At 36.5% G+C, this 24659-nt stretch overlaps 1 protein-coding gene across 3 annotated transcripts in view; it reads left to right on the plus strand.

Annotated features, from left to right (window-relative positions):
- LOC102467834 (sodium channel protein type 3 subunit alpha) overlaps positions 1 to 24659 on the plus strand; it is a 130849-nt gene that overhangs the window by 25358 nt on the left and 80832 nt on the right. For 2 of the 3 annotated variants that reach the window (XM_027776490.1, XM_027776491.1), the window contains exons 1-5: positions 16482 to 16522; positions 21539 to 21667; positions 22592 to 22683; positions 23800 to 24072; positions 24279 to 24342. In XM_027776490.1, the coding sequence (XP_027632291.1) occupies positions 16482 to 16522; positions 21539 to 21667; positions 22592 to 22683; positions 23800 to 24072; positions 24279 to 24342 (599 nt within the window). Of the gene's footprint in view, positions 1 to 6951; positions 7263 to 14607; positions 14727 to 16232; positions 16323 to 16481; positions 16523 to 21538; positions 21668 to 22591; positions 22684 to 23799; positions 24073 to 24278; positions 24343 to 24659 lie in introns of those variants that run through there. The other variant, XM_006160252.3, reaches the window with a different exon arrangement.

Genomic DNA, 24659 nt, shown 5'->3' on the forward strand with positions numbered 1-24659 from the left:
GTGCTGCTCCAGAGAAGTAGGATTCAGGGACCAGCAGATGGCGTAATGGTTATGTCACTGGACTCCAATGTAGTTGACCACAAATGGAGTCCTGGACCTAACAACTTAAATCTCACACTGGGCACATGTGTGTGCCCAGGATCCCAAGGAAAGAACAGAGGAGAAAGGATTGCAGCATGGCCATCCCCTGGGGTAGGGGTGGGGGATTCTCCGAGGAGTGTATGCACCCTATAGCAAAAAAAAAAAAAAAAAAAAAAAAAAAATGAACAACTGAGATTCCACTTGGCGCCGACAGACAATGTAAATCCCCAGTTCCCTGAAATACTCCAGGTCTATATGTTAGTGCCCCAGATCCAACGGGACTGTAGGACTTAAGGAAGGGGATAGCCACATGCCCAGACCCTGTGAAGGGTGCTATCTCTGGTTTTTCCTCTTTCTCACACACACATGTGCATGTGCTCTACCATTAATAAGGACAATGTTTCGTCTTTTTTTTTTTAAGAGCACGTGCACTCACCACAGAGAGAGACAGAGACAGTGAGATGGGGGATGGCTATGCCACAATCCCTTCTCCATTCTCCTCCCAGGATCTTGGGCACACACATGCGCCTGGTGTGATTTTCAAGCCAATGTGTCAGAGAATTGAACCGGGGTTAGCAACGTGGGAGTCCAGTGATGTAACCGCTACACCATCAGCAGGCCCCAAGAAAATATTTCTTAAAAGATGATTTTTGGATGTTATATAATAAAATTTGTCAGTATTTGGAAAATTTACATAACAATGTGCTGATACTTTCCAAAAGACCCGCACATGGTAGTACAAAATCATACATCAATAGTTAAGAGATCCACTCTAAGGCAAGAGAGATTGAAAGTTCATCGATATGGTTTCAGATTCCACATTAAAATTAATTTAATAAACTACGATGGCAGTTTTTTTGCATCAAAATAAACTCATACTCTAATTCTAATTTCCACAAATGTTTTGAAGTCCTTTCATATGTATGTGACAACTTCTTTTCTATACTTCAATCAAAACAACATATCACATTAGATCAAACACAGAGGCAGACATGAGAATCTGGTGTGTTTTATTAAGTCAGACAGTGAAGAGATTTGCCTCAATATAAAACAAAATCATTCTTCTAACCAGATTCTTTTCATTCGGGGAGAAATGAATTTTCATTAAAAATCTGTTGTTGATATACACATGCAAGTGTTTATTATTATTGTAATTTTAAAATATTTTTGAATTGTCTATTTTAATTTTTGACATTGTAAGTATAAATAGATAATCCCCTCCCCTCCCACACACACACACAAGCTCTCTGGATTTTTCAATAATTTTAAGATTGTAAACCCAAACACCTGGAACTGTTGCTCTAGGGTCACCCTCGTACTTTGTGCTGTCCCCATCTTTCTTTCTTTCTCTGCTTCTTTCTTTCTTCTTTCCTTCCTTCCTTCCCGTCTTTTTTCTTTCTCTCTTTCTTCTTTTTTGTCTCTTTTTTCTTTCCTTTCTCTCTTTTTTCTTTCTAGAAAGTACATCCACTGACCAGAGAGAGACAGAGACAGAGAGGGAAGGAAAGGAGGAACGTTCACCACATGCTGCCCTGCTTAGTGTGTCTCTCTTGATATTAGGATCTTCCTAGCAAGCATTCCCTACATACTGCCACCTACTAGGCCCTGTCAAATTCCAACTAGTCTAATAAACCTACTCCGCATAATGACTTCAGGAAATTTTCCTGAATTATAGCCCTTCCTTCCTCCCCTAGAAGAATAAACCTGTACCTTTTGTAAGCCCCAGACAATAACTAGCTATATATAGTTGTATTATCATCACATATATAAACATCTGTCTCTCCCACTGGTCCGTTGGCTCCTAGAGGGAAGGGACCAGGGATGCCTGGTCTAGAAGAGTGTTGATACATAATAGTTCCTTGATAATATTTCCTGAATAAAAGATCTTTCAAATTTGAAACTGCAATTCATTCCTATAACAGGATAGATTGAACCACACTCATTATATTGATTAACAGAAGGCTTTATTCACATACATTCACACTCATAGGATCTTCGTTTTTTAATCAGAGATCATCTCCTCAGATTTTTTTCTTGTCTTTTTTTGTCCTTGCAAAGCTGGTTCTGCAGAAAATTTAGTATTTTATATTTGATATATTTTAATAAATTATAATGCACATACATTTATTAATAATATATTTCCCACACCAAGACACCAGTAAGAATTAATTTTTAACAGGCTGATCTAATATGAATATAAACTTATGTAAGAGCTTTGTATAATGAGCTCCCAAAGAACAAGAAAGAAGAGGAAAAAGATGGAAAAGAGAACTTCCAAAGAACTATGTAAAGCTGATAAACAAAATTACGGGGGAACCTGCATACTAAATTCTTTAATGTCTAGGCCTATCTAAATATCAGGTACCCCCTAATTTCCCTTGGACAAGCTGAGTGTCTGGAAGTAGAGTGTCTTCTCAGGATGTGAAGACAACAGTATGTGACTTTCAGAATTTACTTTGACCATGATTTCATTTTTTTATTCTAGCTCTTGATAAGTGAACAAGAAGGTAAAGAATTGTTTGTTTTCTTTAAATATTTAAAAAATTTTATTGATTGGTATCTTCCATGAGATAGAGAGGCAGAGATAAAGGGAGTGTGAGTATGTGAGAGAGAGAAAGGGGAACCCCTAACAGTGTCTTTGTGTTTCAGTCCCCCCCAGAGCCTCAGCCAACAGGACTGGAGCGGAGGTGGGGGGCAGAAACCACACACGTGACTCATGGTATGCACAAGGAAACCCTATGATGTGACCCTGGGACCCTCCCATAGGCCTCAGCATCATGGAGCATTGTGTAACCACAGCTAGGCAAAAAGTATTTCTTCTAAAGAAATTCTTATGTTTTGTGATGGTATCTTGTTTTACAACATCTCATAGAAATCAGAATAATCTGTGAAGATTATCAACAGAATTCCACAGTAGATATTTTTAATCTAATTTTACTTTGAAAACTTGGGAATAAAGAAACTTCAATGAAGTAAAATTAGTATAATTAGTTATTTCTCTGTACCAGCGTATTTCCACCAATATGATGATGTGCTTCCATGACATTGAGGCTGAGAAGACTGAACGACGCAGTCAAACTATTATTAATAGTGAACCCAATACTAACTAACCCAGACCTCCCATTCCAATAGCAGCATGTCTTTCATCATCAATAAAGAAGCCAAAATCAGTTCAACCAAATGCTCATATAAAAGCAGCCTTTCTTTTCTCCTACAAAAGCAACAGTATTTCACAGACGTAAACATCTTTTTAGATATGTTTGTCATGCTGTTTCATTTTCACTTAGCACTTTCATTTTAAAGGGCACAAAATAAATAGGTAATTGATTTTTGAATAAAATAAAATTGCTCCCCAACCTTAAGATTCATGTGCCACTTGATGGAGAATAATAATAATAATAATAATAATAATAATAATAATAATAATGTCTTTCCTCACTAAGAAAAAAAATTTTTTTAAGAGTTTGTAGGGGTCCGGCCGGTAGCGTGGAGGTTAAAGCACTGGATCTCACATTATCAGCCGCAAGGTTTGAATCCTGCTGGCTGCTTGAAAATCACTCTGGGTGTGATTTTGCAAAGAAGACTAGAGGAGAAGGGATTGTAGTGTGGCCTTTCCTTCAGGAGGTGATTGTTCACTTTGTCTCTCTCCATCTCTCTGGTGAACCCTTGTGCCTTATAGCAAAAACTAAAAAAGAATAAAAGAAAAGAAAGAAAAAAATGTTAGTAGGAAAATAGTGTACTTTTTCAATAAGCCTGTTTTTATTTTTAAATTATGCAATTTATTTAGAGTATACCTTAATAGTAGCAAAAACTATAATGGCAAAAATAAACACAAATTCAAAGAAAAAGCACACCTAATATATTATATAATATGCAATATATCACCCCACCAGAGTAGACCAGGCATCTGGCAATTCAGGTACAAACTCAAAACACACAGTATAACCCATATTGCCATTCTCATATTACTAAAAGGTCCAGAGTTCCTCATTCTCTGTGAGCTCAAGTACATGCATGTGGTAAACTGCCAAGAATTAGAAGGCCATTTAGGGATAAATTACTATGGAGTCTAAAATAAATGTGGGGGGGAGGGGAATAATTGGGAATAGAAAAAAAATCACAAATGACTCTGAGGATTCCTTCAATGCTGTACTTGTGAATTCTGAGACGACTAATGTGCTCATCGTATTTCATCACCATTTCTATTTTATATCTTGATTCATTAAGTGTAATTTTTGGTGTAATGTAAAACAGCCTCATTACTTATGTTTCAAACTGTATGTAGTTGATTTCCTGTATTTTTGACAGCCTTGTCATACTTCTGGCAGATAGAACTCTTTCCTTTTCCTCAGAAACTCAACAGGGCCGGTCCACATTTCTGCCTTCTTTTCTTTCCTCTCCCAGCTGTTGGGGAGGCATGCGTGAATGTGCCCACGTACTGTACACTTCTCAGTGCATTCCTGAAGCTCCATGGCCAGTTGTGCTCCCAATACACTAACAGCTTGTTTAAGAAAGAAAGGTTTGCTGGAGCCAGCAAGTGCTATGGTGACTAAGGCGCTGGACTCCACATGACTGACTGTGATTTGAGTCCTGGACCTGACAGCTTTCTTTCTCACTTTCCTTCCCTCTCTTTCTCTCTCACTCTCACATGAGCACATGTGCCCTGTGGCTGTAGCACTTTTAAAATACTACTACTAATAATTAATAAAATCAAATACATAATTCTTAAAAAGTAAAAGAATGGTTTGTATTGTCAATGTTGAAATCATAGTAAAGGGAAAACAGTTAGTGGAACTGATCATAATTTGATTTTGATAGTTCACACTAATATTGTACTTACTAATTTCTGAAACTATTCTAGACAATTAACATAAATTAATTCATTTATTCCTAACAGTAACCCAAGTGGTCAGTTCTCCTACTAACCCCATTGTAAGACTGAGGCAACGAGTGGTTACATTTTCCAAGATCATGCAGCTCATGAGTGGCAGAGCCAGGTATAGCTCCACAATCCATGCTCTTAACCACTACACTAAATGGAAGATTCTGGAAGACTGTTAAAGTTGTCTTGGAATAGCTGGAGGGCAGCAGACTGGAAGTAAACATTCCACATTGCCTCAGAAAGAGAAAAGGTGCAGAGACCAAGGAAACTAGAATTTGACTTAATCAAAGAAAGAATGGGCAAGCTCCATGTCACGGTAGTAATGGGCTGCTCAAGAGAAGCCGAATCCCACAGGCTAGCAAGGTTCAAATTCCCTGCCCGGTCAGTCCGAATCATGCTGGGCATGCTCTGAATGCCCCAGCAGACCAGAGGAAGGTCATGGTGCGAAACTGAAGGACGAAGAGGCACTGCAGAGGAGGCCTCTCCCGTTCCCACCTTTCCTTCACTCTCTCTTCCTACCTCACGTGTGTGCACAAGTACCCTATCATGGTTAAAGAAAAAAATTGTTTAAATAAGAAAAAAGAAACTTACAAAAGGTGGGTAGATTTTTCTGGAAGCAGTAGCGTTCCCTCTTGCTGTTGGTAATCTGGATTTTTTCTGGAGTAGCAGGTATGGATGGTGCTGACAGTCAGAACTTTGGATTGTCAGTTTGTTTATTGGGCAGAACTTCCTTCATCATCCTGAGATTTTTATGAGTCAGGAATGGATGACATAATTGTGTTGTAACCAGTGCTTCTTTACTTGAGGAGTTAGTAAGCTGTGAAAAGGGGGGTAAGGCATCTTGGGTTCTTAAGCAAATTTTTTTTTTGAAGTCCTGGACCTGACAGCTTTCTCTGTGCTCGCCAGACAGACAGAGAGATACATAGAGACATAGAGACAGAAAGCGAGAAATCACCCCCAGGGGGGATGGTCACACCGCAATCCTTTCTCCTCCATTCTCCTCTCGGGATCCTGGTCACACATGCACACGCACCTGGCGTGAGTTTTAAGCCATCGGGTCCAGGACGCAAACCGCGGTCGACTAGGTGGGAGTCCAGTAACATAGCCATTACGCCAACTGCTGGTTCCCTTAAGCAATTTTGTTAACATGCATTCCTGGTATTACTCTTTTAATAAAGTTATACTCTATTTTTTCCCCAAGGTCTCAAAACCCTCTTTAGACAGATTTATAAGGTTAGTTTATCAAAAACTAGATTAAATGGGGAACAGCAGTTAGCATAATGGCTATGTCGCTGGAATTCCCCGTAGTCGACCGCGGTTCACGTCCCGGACCCGGTGGCTTAAAACTCACGCCAGGTGCGTGTGCATGTGTGACCAGGATCCCGAGAGGAGAATGGAGGAGAAGAGATTGCAGCGTGGCCATCCCCTCTGTGGGGTGATTTCTCGCTTTCTGTCTCTCTCTGTCTGTCTGGCGAGCGCACGTGCCCTATAACCAAAAAAAAAAAAACCTCTCCAAAGGAAAAAAAAAAAAAAAAAACTAGATTAAATGATGTTGTCAGGTTACAATTCACAATACAGCATAAAAAGCACAACCCTGGTACCAGCAGTTAGCTTAATGGCTATATCGCTGGACTCCCATGTAGTTGACCGCGGTTCGAGTCCCGGACCCGGTGGCTTAAACTCACGCCGGGCACGTGTGCGTGCATGCCCAAGATCCCAAGAGGAGAATGGAGAAGAAGGGATTGCAGAGTGGCCATCCCCTCTGGGGAGTGATTTCTCACTTTCTATCTCTCTGTCTCTCTCCGTCTGTCTGGAGAGCGCACGCAGCCTATAGCAAAAAAAAACCTCTCCAAAAAAAAAAAATGCACAACCCCCTATTTATTTTAAAATTACTAAAACAAAACACATTAAATGGCATTTTAATTGATTTCCTTATTCCTACTTTATCACTTGCTTTCCTAACTCTTAGTCCTTATTTTTTTCTATTGTAGGCAATTCTTATGCAAGAAGCTAAACGTAATTAAATGTGCAGGATGAAAAGATGGCACAGACACTGCTGGTACCCCCGGGACCTGAAAGCTTCCGCCTTTTTACTAGAGAATCTCTTGCTGCTATCGAAAAACGTGCTGCAGAAGAGAAAGCCAAGAAGCCCAAAAGAGAACAAGATGATGATGAAAACAAACCAAAGCCAAATAGTGACTTGGAAGCTGGAAAGAACCTTCCATTCATTTATGGAGACATTCCTCCAGAGATGGTATCAGAGCCCCTGGAGGACCTGGACCCGTACTATATCAGTAAGAGAGTGAGTGCTGATTTGATTTTTCAATGAGTCTATTGAAAGCCTATAGTAACTTTAATATCTTTTTCTGGGGCTTATATACATAGTGTACCATAAACTTTTTCTAGTAAAAGATGTTACAGTACTCTTGATGAACACTCTCTTTTAAGCATAGTATAATAACATTTGTAAGAAATGAAGTCAAGAGTAGATGACAATAAGGAGATATAAAGCAATGATCAGTTTCTGCACTGTCACCACAACTGAGATAGTCGAAATTAAAAGTGATATCTACAAAGCAAAATATCTGTTATTGTTTAAGCACAGGATAAGTAAGAGTAATAGTTATACATACAAAAAGATTATTGGCAGATTTACTTTATATTGTATCTTTTAGTACTTATTTGGCCCAAGTCTTCACAATTATTTGCTTCTAGACGATAATAAATAACCTTCTATTTATCACCTACCTTGAAGCAGATAATATATGGAGAAGCATACTCAGTCAGAGAATTTATTTTATTTTATTTTATTTTATTTTTTGTCCATTAACAAGCAATATAATTAGGGTCCTCTTCATTGACTTTATTCCAATTGTGACAGGCTAGATTCTGGGACAGGTACATACTGTTAAAACATCATCCTGAGGGCCAGCAAGTGGCATGGTGGTTGAGGTGCTAGACTTTCACATGGCCAACCATAGTTCAAGTCCTGGACCTAGTAGCTTGTTTTTTCACTTTCCTTCTTCTCCTCCCTCTCCTCCTCCTCCTCCTCCTTCTTCTTCTCTCTCTCTCTTTCTCTCTCTCTCTCTCTCTCGTGAGTGCAAGTGTCCTATAGCAAATTGAAAAATAATAATAATGATAAATAACATTTTAAAAAGAAGTCTTTCAGAGTGGAAAAAATGTTAACCTTAGAAGATCAAGAAAAAACTTTCAAGCTTTCATCATCTATACATGATTCAAATCAACGGTATGATTATGTCTGCTTAATGCTAAAATAACCTCATATTTCTGTTAGAATTAGCTAGTTTCTATAGTTAAACTGGCCTGGTGAAATTTTATAGAAAATATAAAAAAATGATGCTAGACTTCATGTATCCTGTAATAGTTGAGTATTTTGGCACCTGACAACCATAATTTATATTTCACATCCCTAGTCATAAAACAGATCAATGTAATAGCTAAGATGTCTTATGGATTAAGGAAGATATTAAAAACCTTCATCAGTTAAAGCTGACTATACTTTAAAAGCAATGAGTGAAGGAGTTGCATTCCTTAAGTAGTATATAATTTAAATTTATAATATCAGTGATAGCTAAATGAAATGACAATTAACCGTTCAGACATGGCATTAGACCTATTGAGCTAAAGGATTGCTTTTCAAAGTTGAACACATATACTCAACACCCAAGGAGCTTATTAAAGTGCAGATTGTGATTCCATAGGTCTAGTGTGGGGCCAGAGAGTCTGCATTTTTTTTTTTTTTTACAGCTTTGAGATGATACTGGTCCTACTAGTACATGGGTCACACTTGAAGTAACAAGCTTTAAAACATTTTATTTAAAGTCATAAAAGTAAATTGAAATAAATAGGCTATTTTTTCCCATTTAAACTAATTTCATGAAAGGTGAAATTTAACATATATTTATATATTCCTACAAATGTCAATTCTGTGACCAGCAGGTGGCTTAGTAGTTAAGACACTGGACTCCTGCATAGTCAACTTCAGTTTAAGTCCTGGACCCAGCGACTTGAAACTTACCCTGGGCACATGTGCATGTGTGCCTAATCTCCTGACATGAGAATGGAGGAGAAGGGATTGTGATGTGGGTATCCTCAGTAAGGGTGATTTCTCACTTTCTATTTTTCTCTGTTTCTCTGGTGAGGGCACGTACCTTATACCAAAAGCTCTCAATTTTTTTTTTAATTTTTCTTTATTATAGAACTGATCAAGAAAAAATTTAGTTATTACACTATTACATAAGATAATGAAAATAAGATATCTCCCAAGAATCTGGAAAAATATTCTCCTTTGAGAACTATTGATCAAAGTATCCATTTGCAAGATATCTTCAAGAGATGGGCTTGATTTATTTTGTTATGATTACAGTATTTGCTACCTAAACAAAGGAAATACACTTAAGAAAAGGAATTGTCCATTTTATAACACTAAGGGAGAAAAAAGATACAAACTTTAGCATTTTCTAAGGAAGAGAGATGTTTTTAGTAGTTGCACTGAAAGCATTTTACTCTCAATAGCAAAGCCATCTTGTTGTGGAAGGGTCTATTCTGGGTTACTCAGGAAAGATGTCATTAAATGTTATGCATCATTTGATTGTCAGCTCGTTTGGACTCCTTGCTTGTTAAGAAAATGTCTGATTGGGAACCAGCAGTTAGCGTAATGGCTATGTCGCTGGACTCCCACGTAGTTGACCGCGGTTTGCGTCCCGGACCCGGTGGCTTAAAACTCACGCCAGGCGCGTGTGCATGCATGCCCAAGATCCTGAGTGGAGACTGGAGGAGAAGGGATTGCGGTGTGGCCATCCCCCCGGGGGGTGATTTCTCGCTTTCTGTCTCTCTCTGTCTGTCTGGCGAGTGCACGCACTCTATAGCAAAAACCTCTCCAAAAAAGAAAATGTCTGATTATAATTTGTCTTCCCAAAGATCTGCTTAATAGGAAAGAATATTCTGGTTATGCCATTATAATCATTTCAGCGCAAGTAATAGTAATATATCTCCCTGTAAATAAATATATTGGCATTTTGATTTTATGTGTTGGGCTTTCAAGATTTGTTAATGTGAATCGTCTTCTAAAAATAGAATTGTCAGGAACCAGCAGTTAGCATAATGGCTATGTCGCTGGACTCCCACGTAGTTGACCGCGGTTTGCGTCCCGGTGCCCTATAGCGAAAACGTCTACCAAAAAATAAATAAATAAATAAATAAATAAATAAATAAATAAATAAATAAATAAAAATAGAATTGTTCTCTGGGGACAGCAAGTGGCAAAGTGGTTAAAACACTGGACTCCCATATGACAGCAGTTTGAGTCCCAAACCCTGCAGATTGAAAATCATACCAGATGCGAGTGCATGCCCAAAATCCCAAGGGGAGAATGGAGGAGAAAGGATAGCAGCATGGCCATCCCTTGTCTCTCTCATCTCTCTGGCATGCAGACATGCCCTATGGCAAAAAATCTAAAAAATAAAATATAAAGAGCCAAACCTGGACCCTGATCTACTCGTGTGGCCACAAACCATTTCGAGAGAGAGCTGACCAGTTTCTTTACTGTTGGTGCACTGCTTTTCTCTAAAAAGTATCTATGAGGTGTTATTAAAGAGAAAATATTTTGTGATTCTTAGGATAACAAGAAATAATGCAAAAAGATAATGGTCAAAGTTCTGCAATTTAAAAATATGGTGTGAAGCTATGTTAATTATATACAATAATAAAAGTCTTTTTTAAACTGCATTATGTAACTGTTTGCTGCTATTAATTAGCAATATATTTTAAACACCTATTTTAATCAGATGAGTTAAAGCACAATGTAAATTGACCAGGATAATAGCTTAAGAATAGTAGCAATGATAATAATAGCTATCATTTCTTATGCTCATGTGGTTTCAGACACTGCTTGAGTGCTTTAACTCATTTAGTTCTCAGTGAAGCAGGTATTATTGGTAGGCTCTGTTTACAGATGAAGAAGTACTGCCAGGAGAGGTTAAGTAACTTGCCCAAGGTCACACTCCATAAGTGGTAGCTCCAGTATCTGAACCCATGCAATCAGGCTCCAGAGCTCTTACTGACTAAGCAAAGCTATATATGGTGTTTATTAATATAACAAAGGAGAATGTTAAAACAATTGGTTGTGTCATTTTAAAAATTCTCTGATATGATTCTATTCATTGAGATGAAAGGCTTATTCTCACTTCAAAGTAGTAAAAATTTTAGTGAACTTGTAAGATCTACGTTAACCTAAGAAAAAGAAGCAAGTGACATTCTAGAGTAGAAAATAATCAGTTTAACATACTCCCACGTATAGCATTCATGGTGTTGGTAGAAAAGTGTAGTACTATTATATTTTTCAAAGTCATCATTGCTTATCATTACTTGGAAAATTTAACTTTAGAATTGGCACTACTGGGCCAACCAGTGGTATGGTGTTTAAGGCTGACTGGGTCCCACACTGCCAACCGTGTAGTTCAAATCCTGGACCCAGCAGCTTGAAAAACACAGCAGGCAAGTGTGCCAAGGATCCTGAAAGGAGAAATGAAGATGGGATTGTGGTATGACCATCCCTCTTGGGTGATGCTTTGTCACTTTCTCTTTCTCTCTGTCTCTCTCTGGCTAGCACATGCATCCTCTAGCAAATTTTTAAAAAGAAATAAAAGAAAGAACTGGCATTATTTATCCTTCTCCTAATCATCTATCATTTTCTCAAGTACTTTTCAGTTTAGGTAAATGTATCAATAGCATCAGAGCTCCAAATTTCAAGTTTGTTTCTTATAATTCTTTCAATATCCAGGACATTAGTGTTTATTTCTCACTTCTCAGAACTCGGAGTTTTGTGTCTTTTTCCCAGAACTAAATGGAGGTTTTGTTCTTAAGACCTGCTCTGTTCTAGAACTTATAAATGCAGTGAAAATGTCCTTGGCATATTATCTTTATGCCACTAGTACTACGAAAGCTAATCTTGCAGGAGAAGCAAAGAGTTTCATATTTGAGTAAAGAGTTTATTCTTGTTCACTCTGCTTTTGGAGTTTATATTTCAAAATAAAAACCTCTCCTAATGTTAGAGTGAAAATTTTTTTTCACGAAAATAGTTTCAAAAAAGAATGAGTAAATTCACTTTATGTTACTGCTGTCGTTGCACACCTAAGTGGACTTGATTGTTTGACTATAGTATTAAATGGGAGTTCATGACTAGATTTTAATGCTTCTGTGTTTACAGGGCAGGCTTCCCAAGATTCACTCCCCTTTGCAAATAATCTTCTCCAAGAAAAGAAAAGTTTCCTTGCTTGCTTCATAACTTTGTGCAAATTTATAGAGGCTAGCTTATGGAAAATGGTTATTCAAGTATTTTTTTTTTTAGCTCTACAGTCAGAAATACAAAAGGGCAATGAAAAGAGAAATTATTTTCCCTACCCTTTATACTAATAGTATAAATGTTTCTGTCTCCTAACCAGAGCATATTGTCAGTGAATATGAATGTATGGCATGTAGTCATTAAAGAGTAAAAACATATTACTGAGTAAATGGATATATAGAATAATGACTTAAAGGTAAATGGCAGCTAACAAGTAAAACCACATTTCATTAAAACAAGTGCTTATTTACAAACCACACTATTAAATGCTGTGGGGAAAAAAATGGAACAAAAGTAGCTTACAGGCTCTTTATATTCAACAGTTTATTACAACTTATAACCTGGTCCTCACTGGAATGAACACTACATGTAAATTGCTACTTGATTGTAATTACAGGCAACACATAAAAGAGTGCAAATTAATATACCATGACTTACCAGAAAAAAAAAAAAAAAGGAACTAAGGCGTGGTCAGGAGGCAGCGTGATTTATCTGAAAAGACATAATGGAGGGGGTGGTTTTTATAGCTGAGAACATTCTCAGAGAAAAGAGATATCAACCCTGCCTGCATATTACAATCACCTGAGGAAATTTTAAAAAATTCCCAAGTTCATGCCCATCCCTCAGATACCTATAGTTTTTTTTTTTTAAAGAATTATTTAATTTTATTTATCATTATTATAGATTTTTTAAAAATTTGCTACAGGGTATGTGCACTTACCATACAGAGAGAGACAGAGAGGGAAAGTGAGAAAGAAAGTTACCAGGTCCAGGACTGAACCGTGGTAGACCATGCGGGAATCCAGCACTCAATCATCATACCACCTTCTGGTCTCATCTCCCAGAGCCTTTGATTCAATTAAGCAGGAGTAAGACCTAGCTATCAGCAACTGAAAACTTTTCCCAGACATTCTAAGATGTAAGCAGACTTAAGAACCTCTGACATAATAGTGTATCATATGGGTGGGACTTTATTGTCACATCTGTTACGGAGACATTTCTCTGAACTGGGAAGGAGTTTGCGTTAGATGACTTCTTAGGTACTACATTCCTCTGAGATTCTGTGACACTCGTTTTTCAGAGTCAGAAAGAAAGTCTGACAGGTTAGAAGTGAGACGGTCAAGTTCATTGAATTGGCTGGCATGGAGATGATGCTGGTGGGGAAAAAAAGATGATCCTAGAGGAACTCTGTGGGTAATCAAATAGTAGCATAGCTTAAATGTTAAGTTGTTGATTATAATTTTCAGGTCATGGAATTTTAGCTATGGAATACTCTTTGATATGATGTATTTCAGATGAATTTTCTTTTTTAAATTAATTTATTTTACATTTAATCATTGTACATCTTTACAGCCTGCAATATGGTTTTTCAATGCATACATGCATTGCATGTCAGTCAAGTAAAAGTTGCTACCATATCCATTATCCTCAACAGATCATTTTTCATTCTTGTGTCTGTTAAATGTTTTCTTTCTGAACCCCAGATTCATTTTCAGTGTAGCTGTCCTTGCTCAGTATTAGCTGAGAAGTTGATCCTTTGTCAGTACATATATAGAATTATCAAAGATTCAACCTGCTTGGACATTTTAAATCAGGAATACTAACATAAAAAATTACGGACTACAGGAATTCTGTATAAATGTTGGATTTTAAACATTTGAAACAATTAAAATATTTATAAAAGACTGCTTTAATAGCAATGTGTACTGAAAAATCTGAAAAGTTACCAAAGCTGGAAACAGATGGTAAGCTTTAAATAGAATTGGAATCTGTAAAGCTACCCTACAATTTGATAAAAAATTTTGTGTAGGATTTTTTTTTTTTTTTGTAGAGGTTTTTGCTATAGGACACGTACGCTTGCCAGACAGAGAGACAGAAAGCAAGAAATCACCCCCCAGGGGGGATGGCCATGCCGCAATCCCTTCTCCTCCATTCTCGTTTTGGGATCTTGGGCACGCACGCACACGTGCCCAGCGTGAGTTTTAAGTCACCGGGTCCTGGCTGTGAACCACAGTTGAGTACATGGGAGTCCAGCAACAATAGCCATTACGCTAATCGCTGGTCCCAGGATTTTCAGGTTGTATCATCAAGTTGGAGTCTTAGAGAAAGATATGATAACAGTAAACTATATATCTTTATTATAGTTATGGTCACCAATTGCTTTAAACAAACAAGTTTGAACAAACAAATTTGTTTAAAAAAGTAATTACTTTTCATAAGCATAAGGTGTTCAGATAAGTCATGAGCTAATTTAGTATTTTCTTTCTCATGTGTTCTTTTTCAGACTTTTATAGTATTGAATAAAGGGAAGGCAATTTTCCGATTCAGTGCCACCTCTGCCTTGTATATTTTAACTCCGCTAAACCCTGTTAGGAAAATTGCTATTAAGATTTTGGTAAATTCATATCCTTTTTATGTGAAATATTTAATGCTGTTTCTAATGGTTGTTTTTAAATTAAAAATTATTGTTATTTTTAGATATTTGAAATTTCTTTGAGATTGAGATAATCTGTTAATTGGTTTGTTTTCATTCTTTTTCTACTATGGATAAGATCATTATAGATGACCATTATGGTTCTAGAAGTAATTATGCAACCTTAATAGTATATGTGTAAAATGAAATACATTGCATATTAGAAACAATAAAAGATCTCCTTCACACTTCTCCTAACTTCTTTTGGACCACAAGAAACACTATTAAAGAAATGTAGTTTATTGTGGTTAGTATTATGATGTGTTACAAATGCTTAATCTCTGTGCCTTTATTGGCTTCATATCTTTCCCCGTTGTATCTATCTATCCTTCTATGCTTCTTTCCTTCTTTCCTCCTTTCCTTCTTTCTTTCCTTCTTTTTTCCTCTGTCATTCTTTCTTCATTCTTCTATCTTCTTTCAGTAAATATTTATTAAATTTTTATTATGTACTGATGTATATGATAATATCAAACTCTTTGAACTTTGAACTCCTTACAATGCAAGTCAAGAAGCATATGGAAAAGAGAATGGATATATATGTCAAGAAAATTGTCACGTGATGATAGTATAGATTTTTCGAGGCAGGTCAAGAATGAGCATTTTATATAAGTAGGCCCAAAACATGCTTATATAGAAGCTGAAAGACTGAGCAATGTAGGGACAGGGTAAGTAAGACTGATAATCTTTGAGATGCATTTGAAATTCTCTAATTCTATGGCTTGATGTTGAAAAATATTTTTATTTCAAAATTTAAAAATTACCCAAAATAATCAAAATTCCTTGCAGTGAAGTGAGGATTAAAATTTCAACAGAATTTTTTACGGCAAATTCTCAGGAGAATTCAGAGTACGCAGTGAAGTGAGGATTAAAATTTCAACAGAAATTTTTACAGCAAATTCTCAGGAGACTTCAGAGTAGTGCTTTTCTGTTTAGATATGATGTGGACTGGATACAAGAAGCCAGAGACACGGGTTTTTGGTTCTTCATATTTTAAAGGGAAAAGGACGAAGAAATCTTTGAATATACCAGACTATACATTCTCAAGCTTTTTATATTGAATTCATTAACCTTTTCTAATCAGCAGAGGTTTTATATGATATCAAAAGTACAACTTTGACACTTGCACTTTTAATTAAAGTTCGGAGAGTTCTCTTTGTTGTGGAATTCTGTACGACTGACTAGAATGCAAAAAAATCCCCATTTGCTTCAAATAGTGATCTTTTATATTAAATTTAGTCTTGTAAGCAAATAATTAGATGAAAAAGTGTGGATGACGATCATATGACAGAATTTGAAGCTTCTTACTTTTTTCCATTGTTGTAAAGCAAATAAGATTAATTTTACAGTTAATTTATGTTGATAAACACTTACTTGTATTGGATCATTTGTAAGTTGCTTTGATAATATACTACATTTATTCCTTAACTATAATCTACTTTATTCAGCATGCTTATCATGTGCACTATTTTGACCAACTGTGTATTTATGACATTGAGTAACCCTCCAGACTGGACGAAGAATGTAGAGTAAGTAGGAATAATTTTTTCTTGGAATGAAAAATGCACACTCAAATTCTCTAGTAAAATCTAGTAGTCATGGTCCATCTTAGAGTTTCCACTCTTCAAAGTCAGGCTAAACACTTCTGTCTAAGAAAAAATTATTTCCGTAATATGAAAGAAGAATTTATGACATTGAGTAACCCTCCAGACTGGACGAAGAATGTAGAGTAAGTAGGAATAATTTTTTCTTGGAATGAAAAATGCACACTCAAATTCTCTAGTAAAATCTAGTAGTCATGATCCATCTTAGAGTTTCCACTCTTCAAAGTCAGGCTAAACACTTCTGTCTAAGAAAAAATTATTTCCATAATATGAAAGAAGATTGGGAACCAGTAGTTAGTGTAATGGCTATGTCACTGGACTCCCACGTAGTTGACCGCGGTTCGCATCCCGGACCCGGTGGCTTAAAGCTCACACCAGGTGCATGTGCATGCATGCCCAAGATCCTGAGAGGAGAATGGAGGAGAAGGGATTGCGGCGTGACTATCCCCTCTGGGGGGTGATTTCCCGCTTTCTGTCTCTCTGTCTCTCTCTGTCTGTCTGGAGAGCGCACGTGCCCTATAGCGAAAAAAAACTCTCAAAAAAAAAAAAAGAGAATATGAAAGAAGATAAAGTTCTTTGGGGAGTTTTTCTTCTAGGAGGTAAGTATTTTTTTCCAAAAAATTTATGGTAAAATTATTTTTAAGAGCAGTTAGAAATTAATATAAACTTGCTGTTAAACTAAACTGATCACGTAGTTTAAAAGTCAATCAAAGTTGGGAACCAGCAGTTAGCGTAATGGCTATGTCACTGGACTCCCATGTAGTCGACCGCGGTTCGTGTCCCGGACCCGGTGGCTTAAAACTCACGCCGGGCACGTGTGCATGCGTGCCCAAGATCCCGAGAGGAGAATGGAGGAGAAGGGATTGCGGCGTGACCATCCCCCCTGGGGGGTGCTTTCTCGCTTTCTGTCTCTCTGTCTCTGTCTGTCTGGCGAGCACATGCGCCCTACAGTGAAAATCTCTCCAAAAAAAAAGTCAATCAAAGTTAAACATTTTGTATATAATGCACTGATTATTTGTGTAATTTGATAAATAAAATTATTTTATTCCTAGCATATTGCTATTAATATATTCTGGTAGAATGTTTATAGGTGTTTAGTTCTATATTATTGTGTTAGGCATTTTGGTCATATACTATAGTGTTACATTAGGTTGTCGGAAAAGTCATGGCTTATTCTCCTATGTTTTTCTATCTAATAATGTGTCAAGACTTTCTTGACAACCCAATAGTTAGTAAAAACATACCTAGGTATTTTAACTGCAGGTTGGTTAACCACGGAAAGTACTCTAAAACATTGTAAAAATGTTTTATGAAAGAAAAAAAAATGTCTTCTGAATAATTATACTAAAAAAGCTAATAGGACTTAAGGGGAAAATACAATGAGGATCAGTCACTAAAAACGTATGACTCTTCACAACCAGAACAATTATAAAAACATTAACAATTTCCAAAAAGCTACTTGCCCAGTTTGGTCTCTTCCAACATTTGCACTTAAAATTAGAGACATTGAGTCCTTTACAGCCTCAGGTCTAGCCCTTTCTTGCGATGGATACCTGGACCATTTGTGTAATGTCATCAAAATGAAATGTTTAGTTCAGGATTTTAATACGGCGGGGGGTGGGGGGGAAGGCGGGAAATCTAAGCACAATTGTTCTTAAGAATGCTAAACTAGCCTTCTCAGTTACACTTTAAAAAAAAAAAAAAGACACTTTCTGTTAATTTTCTCATTAAGATTTTTTTTAATTGCTAAAAACTTTCTATTTCAAGTGTGACCAAAATAAATGCCCCTCATTGTTTTAAAGCATTAGTTTCCTGGGGAAAATTATGTGCAAAAACTAATGAAATTTCTGCATCATAATATTATTTTATTGCCAGTCACATATGAAGCTCTTTGTGTCAAAGAAATAATTTTTTTTAGGCAAACAGTTGTTGTTTATGTTATGTAGACTATATAGGTACAGTATAAGAACATGATTACTCATTTGACTGGTTAAGCAAAAAAAAAATTTAATATGCCCTGTTGGTTGTTATATTCTTTAAAGTAATTCTAATAGAAGATAAGATATGATAGAAAATATTATATTTCTGTTTTTAAATTATTTTATAGATTTCCACGTGGATTTACTGTATTATTACTGTACTATTTTAAGTCATTATTTGTTTAGTGATTTAATATACTGCTTAAAGACTTTTTAATATACTAACTTGAAAATGCTTTCTAGAAAGTGTTAAGAAAATTCAGTTCATAAGTTGAAGCAGACCATTTGGAAGAACTCTCAGTTACCAACTTTGGAGTTAAAAAAATAGACATAACTATAAATAATATTCTGCATGTGCTTTCCTAGTAGAAATTATTGGACATAATAAATATGTATAAATTCATTTATTTGTACATTATTAAAAGACAGATAGAGTGGACTATGAGATAGGTACATCTCTCTTTTTTAAAAAAAGTATTAATTTAGAGATGATTACATTCATTATGAAAATAGTCCTAGATTTACAAAAGTTTTTGACTTGCATCTTTTATTTGGAAACCTTGGGAAAGGTTTTCTAATCCATCATCTCTAGTAGCTTGACAGCAAGGTAGTAGAAAAAGAAGCAAAACAATAGTGATGACTGTCCCCCAAAACCATGAGTCCAATAAAAACAAGATGATAACTCAGCTCTGAAATGAAAAACAGAAGTTATTGATATCAGGAATCATCCCTGTAAAAGATATGGCAGAAACAGAATGGTCTGAGAACCACGTTATACAGTGAAAGAATTTTGCAAAGCATGTACTTCTACAGACATCATCATCTCAGGGAATAAACTTACATGTGGCAGAATCAACCACATGATTAGGAACCTAGTGGGAGCACAGCCAAGGAAGATCAAGGTCCCTTCATTCCCACTCACTTTTTTCAGCCCAGTTTGCTAATACTCATTTTTCAATAGCTGTTCTCTCTAGGGCTCTGTCTCTGATTTAAGTTCTAGGACTCTTCCATGGGCCGCTATCAACCCTTACCATACACTCCAAATCTTCCTTCATATTTTCTTACAGTTCCAAAATCAAGAATACAAGTAGGAACTTCAATCTTTCTCCTAGTAACTCTATAGATGAAGTAGAATTGCCTAAGCATAGACCACTAAGCACTAATTTGATAAACAACATACATGTGAGGTATCTCCAGGCTTTTTAAAAGACCAATATCTCCACATTGAAATGCATGGTAATTACATGTCATACACAAATAGAACACAAGAAAACATGAACTTGGTATCGTAAAACATCTCTTCCTAAAAGTGAACTATTTTATATTAAGTAAAGGTAGCAATTTGTATTTTTCATGACAACAATCAAGTGAGAAGGGGACTGAATGTACATAGAAAAACTAGATGTGAAGGTCTGTGCATACATTTGCCTCTGATTTATCTGGTGGTGGTTAGTTATTCTCTCAGGAGCAAAATTTCTATAGAAAACATTTCAAAAATAACTATTTCAACATTTTTCACATAAAATCATGGTAGGCTGGAAAAAATACAATGAATTTTAGTAAAAGTAAATAAATTCTTTGTGGTCTGGGTGAAGTAATCTGACAAATACATTTAAATTGTACTTTAAAGAGTACATGTTGAAAAACAAGAACTCGCAACTATTTTTGGAAGAAACAGAAACAGAAATAACTTACATTGTCAACACTCAAAGAATTATACTACACCAAACAGCAAGTAGAACAGTTTTCCACAATTTGAGAGGCTAAAATTTGAATTTGAGGAAAGTTTAAGTAATTTGACCCAGCTACATAAGATAGTAGCTGATACAAAGTTAAATTTGTGAATATTGTGTGCTCCTGAATTTTGGTAATTGTGTAAATTACACGTCAAATACTGAGTGAATGGGCAATTTCCTCATGATTATGCTTGAACATACACATGGTAGGTAGAGGAAGCTGGTCGAGCACCTTTACAGCTATATGCCTGATTGTTATGAATCATACAAAAAAAAAGTTATTTTTTGCATTAGACATGTTAAATAGAACTAAAAATGAGTCTAATCATTAAGAAATTATGACATATTTTATTAAAAGTAAATTAATCCAAGCTAAGTTGCCTCTACGGTTGTACTGGTCAATGAAGGAGCCACCAGTCACGGTGTGGATATTGACAGTGAAATTTGGCTAGTCATAATAGTTGAAATCATAGCATACAAATATATTGGCTAAAATAAAATATATATAAAAATTTAGGATTGTTTTCTTTTGTTTTGTTTTGTTTTGCCATGGGATATGTGAGCTCACCACAAAGCCAGTGAGAGAGAAGTGAGAAATCACCTCAGAATCACCTTGGGGTGAGGGGTAGCCACATACAATCCCTTTTCCATTTTCCTCTTGAGATTTTGGGCATGCACTCACATGTACCTGGTGTGATTTTCAAACAACCAGGTCCAGAACTTGAACTGGGGTCAGCCATGTGGTAGTCCAGCACCATAACCACTATACCACCTGCTGGTCCCATCCTTCTTAGTTTTTTATTTGGCTACTAGGAATTTGAAAATTACATTTGTGGTTTGCATTATATTTCTGTCATCAAACAATGATGCTTTAGAGAACCAAGTTTGATCATTATCCATAAAATACATGAAACTATTGTTCTAAAACCTAAGGAAAACTGGTCAGTGGTGTGGTGCTTACGGCAGATGGATTCTACATGACCAGCTTTGTTGTTCAAATCCCAGACTTGGCGGCTTGAAAAACTCACTGAGCATATATGCATGCATACCTAAAGTCCCAAGAGAATGGAGGAGAAGGGATAGTGGCATGACCATCCCTTCTGGGACCGGTGATTTCTCACTTTCCCTCTCCTTCTGTCTCTATCCAGTGAGTGCATGGGCCCTCTAACAAAGTAAAAATAAATACATAAGTAAAATCCAAAATGTCGAAGATCCAATTTTTGACAATGATACTTTCTATTCAGTTTAACCTTTTATTCAGGCTTGTGTAATTACTTAAACTAACAGATTCTTTGGTAAGTAGAAACAAGGAACCACATTTTAGTGACCTGAAAAATCACAAAAGAGTAGGATTGGCTATGCTAGAAAACAGCTCTTTGAACCTTTCAGACCAGATTGTTAATTTTGGCTTGGATGCTTTTCCTAGGTATACATTTACTGGAATCTATACCTTTGAGTCACTTATAAAAATCTTAGCAAGAGGGTTTTGCTTGGAAGATTTTACATTCCTTCGTGATCCATGGAATTGGCTGGATTTCAGCGTTATTGTGATGGTGTGAGTAATTTTTTAAACTATACAAGCTCAAAGGAATGAAAATAGTCACAGAATAAACCAAGTTGTGACACAACTTAAATGCAGAGTTTTCTTGTTAGTCAAATTAACTATATACCTCACATTTCCAGAATATATATTAACACATATTACAAGATAAATGAATCTGTTAAATGAACAATAAATAGAACTACTGTCATGTCTTATAGTCTTTCTCCATCAAAATTAAGTTATATGTTGACTTCAATTAAGCAGAAACAACAGGACTTTGATTAGTTTTGCAAACATGCATGTTCATATTAGTGAAAATTACATTGATGTAAAAAAATTCTTGAAACCAATTTTCAGCAGTCCGGCTCAATGGCCTGGTGGTTAAGAGAGCCAGATCCCATTGACCAACTATACAGTTTGAGTCCTGGACCCAATGGCTTGAGAAACACACTGGGATGTGTATATGAGTGTCCCAAAACCTGAAAGCAGGAAGAGATGGAGGAGATAAGATTGCAGCATAACTGTTCCCCATGAAGAGTGCTTTCTTTAGACCCTCTATCTCTTCTGGTGAGCAAATTCACCCTGTAGCAATCAATCAATCAATGCAATTTTCAGTATATGACTCCCTAAGGTATCTAGAAATTCTGTTTGTTAAACTTAGGAGGCTCTAAAAGCCAAACCCAGATCTAATTCTTTACATAGTATAAACTTTGCCAAAACTATCATCAGTAACTCTGATTTAATTCTACAGGTATGTAACAGAATTTGTAAGCCTAGGCAATGTTTCAGCCTTCGAACTTTCAGAGTCTTGAGAGCTCTGAAAACTATTTCGGTAATTCCAGGTAAGAAGAAACTGGTGTAAAGTTGTAGGCCCCTTATATCTCCAACTTTTCTTGTGTTCTGTCATTGTGTTTGTGTGTGAACTCCCTATTACAGATATGTGACAGAGTTTGTGGACCTGGGCAATGTTTCGGCATTGAGAACATTCAGAGTTCTTCGAGCACTGAAAACAATTTCAGTCATTCCAGGTGAGAGCCAGGCTAAGTACCAAGGCTAACTTTAAATATACTGTAATAATATTGAGGTTGAAATCACACAGCCTTAGGCTTGTCGTTTGTTATTCTTGTTCACCACATTAAAAAATGCCAAGTGATGTTTTAATGTCAGCTCAGTTTCTAAAATTTGAGAAATTACATGCTTTTTGTGAAGTCAGCTTTTAACAGAAAATTGTATGAGACATTGGTAAAAATATACAAGTTTTGTGTGCTCTCTCTCTCTCTCTCTGTCTCTCTTTGCATTTCTGATAGTTTTCTCTTTTGCATTCTGATAAAGCTTTGCTACCATGGCTTTGCTAATTGATTTAGATTTTACCATTCATTGCAGATTTATTTACAAAATTGATCTCCTTTTATAAATAAAGTTATTATTCAACAGCATATAAATAACATGAGATTTTCATTATCTTGAAACTATTTTCTCCTCCAAATCACTGCTACTTGGAGGCTAGTGTAAAGAATGGGTAGAGGAAAATAGCTTCATGAAACAGAAATTCAAAATGAAAAATAACTTCAAGTTTGTCTCTGGGATAGGCTGTTACACACACACACACACACACACACACACACACGCCAGCCCTGTGACACACACAAACACAGGTCAGCCCTGTGGTCAGTTGGCTAAGGGAGTCTGATTTCCCATAGCCAACGGCACGGTTTGAGTTCTGGGTGGAGCAGCTTGAAAACGATACCTGGTACATGTGTACATACCCCAAATTCTGACAGCATGGAGAAGTGGAGAAGTGATTCCGGCATGACCACGCCCCATTGTGGCAGATTTCTCACTCCTTCTGTCTGTCTCTCTAGCTCTCTCTGGTAAGTGCACACACTCTCTGGCTAATTAAAATAATATACGTTCTAACAAACTTCTTAAATATTTAAATTTTCACATTGAACTCCTAGAAAGGACATCTTTCATATATAAAATATGATCTTCGCCTATTTGGAAACAACCAGTCCATCCATAAAATTTTGGTGTCTAAACAGCCAGCAGTGGTTTGTGGAGGAAAGAGAACGTGCAGAACTTTTAAGAGGAAATTGTGTGTGATGGCAGGCTTCCTCTACTGACCTATGGGTCTCTTCTCTCAGGCTTGAAGACCATTGTGGGGGCCCTGATCCAGTCAGTGAAGAAGCTTTCTGACGTCATGATTCTGACTGTGTTCTGTCTCAGCGTGTTTGCTCTGATTGGGCTGCAGCTGTTCATGGGCAACCTGAGGAATAAATGTCTGCAGTGGCCCCCAAATGACTCTGCTTTTGAAACCAATATCACTTCCTACTTTAATGGCACGACAGATTCAAACGGGACGTTGGTTAATGTAACGATGAGCGTATTTAATTGGAAAGAATACATTGGAGATGACAGTAAGAAGTATTGCTACATTATGTTAACTTTAGTTTGCCAAATGAGTTTTCACCTAGAAATAGTTGAGACTGTGAGTGTGAAGACGCCTTTGTAAATATACTTTGCTGGTGTCCACTTTGGAAATAACTCAGACTGTCAAACTGATTTATTCCTAACATGAATAGGATTGATATGAAATGAAATAGTTTGTTCTTTATATTCACAGGTCACTTTTATGTTTTGGATGGACAAAAAGACCCTTTACTCTGTGGAAATGGCTCAGATGCAGGGTAAGAAACGTTTTTAAAAAATATTTAGAACTCTTTGCAAGTAATTAGGTAGGAAAAAAAATACGAGAGTAAACTTACATAGTTATAATAAAGGGTTGGTCCTGCCTACCTAGGAAGTACCTTCTTGACTTACTGAATTGCTACTAGTTCTAAACCCATAGCCATTACAGATTATCCCTTTGAGAGAAGACCTGTTATCCATAATTGCACAAGTAAAATGTACCAGTAGTTCTGAATTGTAAAGGCCCATGGTTTGTCTTTTCTGTAAAGCCATCAGAATTGTTTAGTAAAAACAAGGAGTGAACATGAGACAGGCA

Source organism: Tupaia chinensis, unplaced genomic scaffold (assembly GCF_000334495.1).
Source record: "Tupaia chinensis unplaced genomic scaffold, TupChi_1.0 Scaffold000674_1, whole genome shotgun sequence".
NCBI lineage: Eukaryota > Metazoa > Chordata > Mammalia > Scandentia > Tupaiidae > Tupaia > Tupaia belangeri.